The 7,366-nt window shown below is 42.9% G+C and overlaps 1 protein-coding gene across 2 annotated transcripts in view; it reads right to left on the bottom strand.

Moving 5' to 3' along the window:
* Nucleotides 1-360: 360 nt before the first annotated feature.
* Nucleotides 361-7,366, bottom strand: part of LOC144152165 (uncharacterized) — a 30,567-nt gene continuing 23,561 nt past the window's right edge. For both annotated transcript variants that reach the window (XM_077683381.1, XM_077683383.1), the window contains exons 3-5: nucleotides 3,204-3,268; nucleotides 2,351-2,434; nucleotides 361-580 (exon numbers count right to left, since the gene is read on the bottom strand). In XM_077683381.1, the coding sequence (XP_077539507.1) occupies nucleotides 462-580; nucleotides 2,351-2,434; nucleotides 3,204-3,268 (268 nt within the window). In that variant the 3' untranslated portion in view covers nucleotides 361-461. The remainder of the gene's footprint in view (nucleotides 581-2,350; nucleotides 2,435-3,203; nucleotides 3,269-7,366) is intronic.

The following is a 7,366-nucleotide window of genomic DNA, read 5'->3' as shown; positions in this document are numbered from 1 at the left end:
GAACGGCATTAAATAGCCCAGTAAGCAAAGATCATAAGCAAAGATTAGAAATAACAAGCAAACGTGATAAGCAAAAATGAGAAATGCCCCCGTTATAGCCCCTGTGGCTCAAACAATTTCCACAGGGGTCATATGCAGCCACAGCACAGATAAATTGCACACCCCGCTCCCCATCACAATAGGATGCCTAATAAAGCCCAATTATAATCTATTGCCCCGTGAGAATTTTCAAAATGCGAAAAAATATTTTTGTAACCAAATGTTATCTATTAAAATTTATTTCAAGTCACCAGACGTTCCTGCAGAAACAAAAAAAAATCACAACTACCACTAAAAGACTAGGCAGTGTGCATATTTATGCAATAAATGTGCGCATTTATTCAAAAAGAGTGGTAGCAAGACTTCCCCAATGATTTATTGCACAACAACTTGTCGTTGCCTGTTTGTGCACTTTCTGCTGCTCAGGCACAATTGTTCTTGTCGTAGAGCAACACTCCTTCTCCACAAATTTTCTGAAACTCTTCAATGCATTCCGTCGAAACCTGAGTGACGTAGTCGTTGCTGGCCCATAGACCACAAACTAATAAAGAGAAAATCAAAGTAGGCACAGCAACAAATCAAGCGACAAATGGCACGTAATCTCGAAAAGTTAGAGGTGGTAAGCATACCGTACTTTCTTATAATGTTTGCACATGAGGTGAAAACGCGGTATTTAAAGTACAATAATTCTGGCTGAAAATACTAATCTCCAGCTAAATGTCTACCGCCAGTGAATGGCGCCTTACAAAGCACGTTGAAAGCAAGATTAGGTGTGTCCAACAAGCAAGGATCTGACGGATAACAGAAGTAACGCCTAGGGGCAAAAAACAAACGTGCTAGAGAAGGGCACAAGTCCGGGGTAAAGACACCCAAGTTCAGAGGACTGTTTTGCTGCACTTGCGGTCGGAGCGAACGACAAAGCGAGCGAGCCAGCCAGCGAGCGAGTGAGTGACTGAGTGAGTGAGTGGGTGAGTGAGTGTGTGAGTGAGTGAGTGAGTGAGTGAGTGAGTGAGTGAGTGAGTGAGTGAGTGAGTGAGTGAGTGAGTGAGTGAGTGAGTGAATTGTTCACTGAAACCGAGTTCAAATAATAAAAAAAAACAGAAAGGTAGGTGGCCTTTTATCGACCCAAGAATCCGTGAACTATTGCCGTTTCTCAGGCCTGTGACATCCAATATTTCTAAACTTCACTCCGTGAGCCGGTTTGTTCACACTCCAACTTCTCCGGGGAGGGGAAGGAAGCGGGGTTAGATGGTAAGGACATTCTACTCAACTTGTACATGGAGCAGAGAGCCTGGCGAGAAGCACAATGGTTGGGATACATGTGGTATAGAATAGCGGTGTTAAAGTACTTTTGAGTTTGGAGTCTGCGACAAAGGTGGGTGTAGTGAGCGTTAAGATACTGCTGAGGTGGAGGACTGTAAAGGCGGCTGCGTTGGCAGCGAAATTGAATTTCACTGTGGCAAGGGACAACGGGTTGGGTGAGAAAATGTCCTTGACAGCAATACGCCCTTGACAGAAACGCCCCAAAAATGATGTCGCGTACTGCGGCGTGAGCGGCCTCATCCTTTGGGACGGAGCCGTGTCCAGCAGTCCGTACAAGTTGGAAGTTGTGGAGTTCTGAAACTGTTCTAATAAGTTTCATGGCAGAGGAAAACGCGCAACCGGTGAGGTTTTGCGGCATGCTTGCTGAGAGCGTTATAACCAAGACATAGCCACCCGATGCTGTGGTGGGTGCAAGGGCAATACCGATTTTTCAGCGATGGTTTTAATGGCATGAGCGATGGTGGGAGATGTTAGAAGTGATCCATTTGTGTCCAGGACAGCATGTGTGTGATCTGGTAGGTTGTTTTTGGCTCTAATTGGTCTAGCGGGTGCTTGCAACTGAAGTATTTTTTCTACAGAGAGCGTGCTCAGGTTTTAGTTTTTCCCGAAATAAACGTATGTTCTCTGTGCTGGGAAAAAGGAAAGATATAGGTGTGTGAGCGAAGGGGCTTGGAGTGTGAAGATTTGACATTTGTTGGATGACCAGGGTAACACAGTAACTGTTGAGGGTGGTACAAGAAGCACGCAAAGATTGATAGTTCAATACAAGTGCGAGGTAAAAAAATCTGGGGCAAAAGATACAGGAGCGGTTAGAAGATATTCGGAGGACTTTGTCCTGCAGTAGACCTAGATAGACTGGTAATGATGATGATGATACTACCACTACTACTACTACTACTACTACTACTAATGAAGATGATGATGATGCTATCATGTGATGCTCTGTCTCGATTCCAGAACAAGTCAATGTAGTGCAACGTTCACTTACCGCCTTCAACATCTTCAGCCTTTAGGACGAAGCAGATCTTATTGTCTGTGTACGGATAAATAGCTGTCCATTCATTGAATGGGTCTGAAACACAGATATAAAGATCGAGTATAAATTTGTATCGCTTGAGAAAAGTATTGCATACTGCGGCTGATTTGATTTGAAACTTAAGGAAGAGAAAAAGCTTTTCAGTAAATGGCAATTTGCTCGATGCAAAAAGCGCTCCAAATCGCTTTTGAAGTTTCTTGTTCCAATTAACGGCAGGAACGTTAAAGCGATTAATAAGGTGGCTGCCTGTACGTCAGAGTGGCGAAGGGGAGGTGAATTTTTGAGGTCCGGTTTTCAGTACGGCCACGACAACGTAAGCGAGACACATTCGGGTGGCTTTTTGTCCGCCAGAAAGCACGCTGAAGCCTCATGGTAGAACAGCTAGTACAATTGTGAAGCCAATATTTTTTCCAAGTCTGCAGCGGATGTAAGACACCGCGGTATACAAATGAAGAGCTCTCTCTGAAATAAAGCACTTTCTGATGATATTTTTAGATACCAGATCTCTATAAAGGCAAAGTTGCACGCTGAAACCGTTTTTGTAGGAATCTTCGCCAAGTTGTAACACATTTTCAAAATCCAGATTCCGTTTGTGCTCTCACTGTTTGGTACAAAGATTTTAGTGAATCTGAGGTAATACTTTTGCACGCCCAATGCATTGGCAAATGTGCAAGCAATAACACTTAAAAAGTAACAAAGAAAAGCCTTAACAGATTGACAGTCTTACGTGTCGGGCAACGGTGTAAATAGACTTCACTGCCCCAAACAACACCTTTGGTGTTTTAAAACCCATATTTTTGCTTACCAGTGCTTGTGATGACTTTAACTTCGTAGGGCGTGTTTCCTTTCTTTATATTCTGAACGAGAGTGCTGCGAAAAGCAATAATATATTATTCCACTACAAAAATCACACCCCTTTTCGAAAGAGAAAGAGGGTCAACAGTCGGCGCTTTTTGTCATGCAACATGAGGCATAGCAGAAAAGCAATATCCACTTTCCGAAGGATCAAATTCAAAACTTGAAAATACAAAGCCAAAGTTCACTTCAACTCAGCCAAAGTCTAGAACCAGCGTCCATTCCCCATACCACCAAACTGAAAAGCCCATCCCTGCTTAGAGAATGTATTTCGTCACCATCATCGCGAACAGTGTGTACTGTAAAACTGTTTTGTGTACTACGAGAGGTTGGATAGATGTGCACGTGGGTTCGATTCTCGGCCGCGGCCGCCGCTTTTCTGGGGGAGGCGAAAAGCGAAAACGCCCGTGTGTTCGAGATTTCGGCGCACGTTAAAGATCCCCAGGTGGTCAAAATTAATCCGTAGCCCTCCACTACGGCGCGCCTCATCGCCTGCGTTGCGTCGGCGCGTTAAACCCTACAATCAATCAATGGATAGATGTGCAGACATTCCTGCGTTATATTACAGGGGATATGATTGATGTATGCTTTGTAAAAGCAGATGGGTACAGTTGGCGTTCCTGCAGTGCTTGTAGATTGACATCAACGCCATCCCTGAGGCATTGAAAGCTTCGCTTTAAAACGTTGGAATGTGTAATGTATTACGCCCCAAGTATTTATCTGCCGTGAGCACAAGCGGTTTAGAACGTTCCATCACTAGTACAAGATAGCTTGTGTATAACGAAATGTTGCATGCAAATGACAAAAGGTACAAACTACCTGCTCTCTTCAGAATGTTCTCGGCAACTAATTATTTGCGCCAACGTGTGTAGCTCATATTGTACTTGTATTTTTGAGACCTCCTCTTGCAGCATTTTTTTCTCACCATTCCTCGCAAATGTCACAAAAGTACTCTCACTTCCGACAAATTGCAGGTACCTGCATCGTGATGCACTCTACTTATTCTTCTGAGAAGTTCCTGCACGTAACCCCTTCCAGTGTGCATTCTTCGTTTCCAAAAGTAATCTCATGCCCTCTCGGACAGTTTGAATTCCGAATGGGCTCTATATCAGTTTTCTATGCTTGTTCTACCACTGTCGTATGGCTGTGGCTTTGTAATTTTGTTTTGGAAATAAATATATATTGACGCCCAACAGTGCCCGGGCAGTTTCCGTGTGTTTTACGGCATTGCAGCGACTAGAAACACAACAGAGATTAAAACAGGTCCTATCGGGCAAGTTCGGTCACCATGCTGTGCGCTTCATCACCAGCCTATCTACGCCCACTGCAGGGCAAAGGTCTCTCCCATTATTCTCCAATTACCTCGGTCCTGTGCCAACTGTGACCAATTTATCCCCGCAATCTTCTTGACCTCATCTGCCCATCTAACTTTCTGCCGCTCCCTGCAACGCTTGCCTTCTCTAGGGATCCACTCTGTTACCCTTAATGACCAGTGGTTATCTTGCCTTCGCATTACATGCCCTTCCCACGTCCATTTCTTCTTCTTAATTTCTACTAATATGTCTTTAACACCAGTTTGCTCTCTGACCCACTCCGCTCTCTTCTTGTCCCTTAATGCTACACCTATCATTTTCCGCTCCATTGCCCGCTAAGTCGTTCTCAATTTAAGTTGAACCCTCTTAGTGAGCCTCCAAGTTTCTGCTCCGTAGGTGAGTACCGGTAAGATGCAGCTGTCATACACTTTCTTCTTCAGCGACAATGGTAGGCTGCTGTGCGCTTATCTTTCAGTATAATCGTAAGTTGGGCTAGGGTGCTCGTGTACACTCTATTGGGTACCGCATCGCACTGAGCACTATCAGTGTGAAGCCCTGGGCACGTGTTCGTTGTGGTGATGTATATTCCGCCTTATGCCTAATAAAAATAATTTGCGAATAACAGCCGTAGAGGGCATCCTCATATATAGTCCTTGTCTTCAAGCGCTGGTTAACGATGTCGTTTCTTAGCTTATTCACATTGGTGCAATTTTATCTAAATGTTTTTGGGGACCAATCCTGGTTTCAAATACGGCCTACCTGGCTATGGGGTCTTAGAGATGAGAGCGGTTGAAAAATAAACAAAAAATCATTAGGAAAAAACACATTTGTTTAGTTAGTTTTAACTATGATAATAATTAAAAAAGCAAACATGGCTTCTACTGAAAAATGTGCTGTGATGCGACCAATCTGCAGTGAGGGAAACGCTTTCCGAAATCAACTACTTGACGCGAAATCTATCGCGGATTGTGGGAGCGCAAGCTCTGATAGGACTTATGTGATGCATCATGTAACAATTATTTATTTTCAGTGTTGACGGAAAAATTTATCTGGTACCTAAATCTGTTAGGGTATTTGAAGGCAAAAGCCAGCGAATATTGCAAACTCCTTCCCTGCTGCATCGTGCTTCGGTGCTGCAACGTTCCCCTGTTATGCGGCACGCTTCCCGATCATTCATGTTCCATCTGGCGCGGTACAGGGTTAGGGCTGTAGTTGCCACCCTTGGCTGTGGCTCTTGAAGACCCAGGTTGACATCCCATTCGCATCCCAAAGGGTTTCTATGTATATGTTTTGCCTATATTTTAGAGCAGCCGTAATCTGGTTTCATTTGTGTAGTCGCTAGCAACTACGGTTCCTTTTCCCGCTTAAGGAGACATCTAAAGATTTTGCCTCGAGAACCATGTGGAATTTCTTACAGATCTCTGTGGATTGGTATTTTTTTCAATTTTACATATTTTTCAGTACAAAACGCCGGTAAAAACCCAGTTCTTTGCGCCTCTCAAAATGATATGAAAACTTAAATCTCTATATGGTCTCTCATCACACGGTCCCCGAGTATGCTACAACTTTGGCCCTTACCTAAAGAGCGCAACACAAGCGCAGCATGCAGTTTTCTAAGCAAATGCATGCACGCTCAAGTAGGCACTCATTCTCCAAATCAAAATACCGCTAAACATTTAAAAGCGATCGTCCCAGATAGTTTTTTTAAATCTTTTGGAGCATTTTTATCGCTTCTGAGTGCTTACACCACAGATGCTTCGCTCGGTGTTTTAGCGCAAGAACGTGTAAGATTGTGCCTACGTGTGTTGGCATGAAACGTAACGTTTACGCCTGCTAGCATAAAAGATCAGAAACAGTGCGCCGTTAGCTACGACCTCAACGACGCCCAGTATGCAGAAAAACGTGAGTACTGTGAAGTCACTCACTTATATTCACTCACTCAGGGAGCTCGAAAGGGGGAACAAGTGTATACGCAAAGAGGTTCTCTTGGTCGAGCACAGGAGCCTTACACTAACCAGTGAACTAAAATTCTACTTTTATGCCTTAGCTTCAGGCTGCTAAAAGGCAAAGCGCGACGGTAATTTCTCTATATGTGTTGAAAATACTTCTCACTTTGTATAGAAGCAGCCTAAATAGTTACTGCAACCTTTGTTACTAAGCGAGAAAACACTGTGCAGTGACTGAGAGGTAAATCTGGTTACAAAAGGTGCAAACAGAAACTTTGGGTTCGTCTTTTCCTGTATTAAACGCTGCAACTGTGTTGTGAACGAAGAACGACGTTGCATGTGCCCTTCGGTCGAAGGATTCTAGTAACGCACAGGTTTATTTACTTACGCCATAATGATATGCATTTGTCCCCTTCATTCTTCAATGGTTTTGTTCGTTTGATTTCTTTGGGTGTTTCGCTCGTGGCCTTTTCTTCAGTTTTACTGGAAGCCCCCTTGCGGAACCCATTGTAACTATTTTTGGTGGTATGGTAATCCTGATGGGTACCCTTTCATTCTTTGTTATTGCCTTTACCACTCGTACATAGACTTCATGCTTGCAGGATTGTGTAAATAAATAAATAAATAAATAAATAAATAAATAAATAAATAAATAAATAAATAAATAAATAAAAATAAATAAATAAATAAATAAATAAATAATAAATAAATAAATAAATAAACAAATAAATAAATAAATAATACTACCATTGCGTAACTAAGGAAGTATTTGCGAGCATCAACGTTGGTTGCGTTGACAGTTTTTAGCATTAGTTCGCCGCAATACATATTGTCCTATATTTCGTCAAATTTGC

The sequence above is a fragment of the Haemaphysalis longicornis genome, unplaced genomic scaffold (genome assembly GCF_048455015.1).
Source record: "Haemaphysalis longicornis isolate Haplotype H1 unplaced genomic scaffold, Haemaphysalis longicornis Haplotype H1 scaffold_9, whole genome shotgun sequence".
Lineage (NCBI taxonomy): Eukaryota > Metazoa > Arthropoda > Arachnida > Ixodida > Ixodidae > Haemaphysalis > Haemaphysalis longicornis.
Note: the sequence above shows the minus strand (reverse complement) of the source record. Positions and strands in the feature narration are given on the sequence as shown.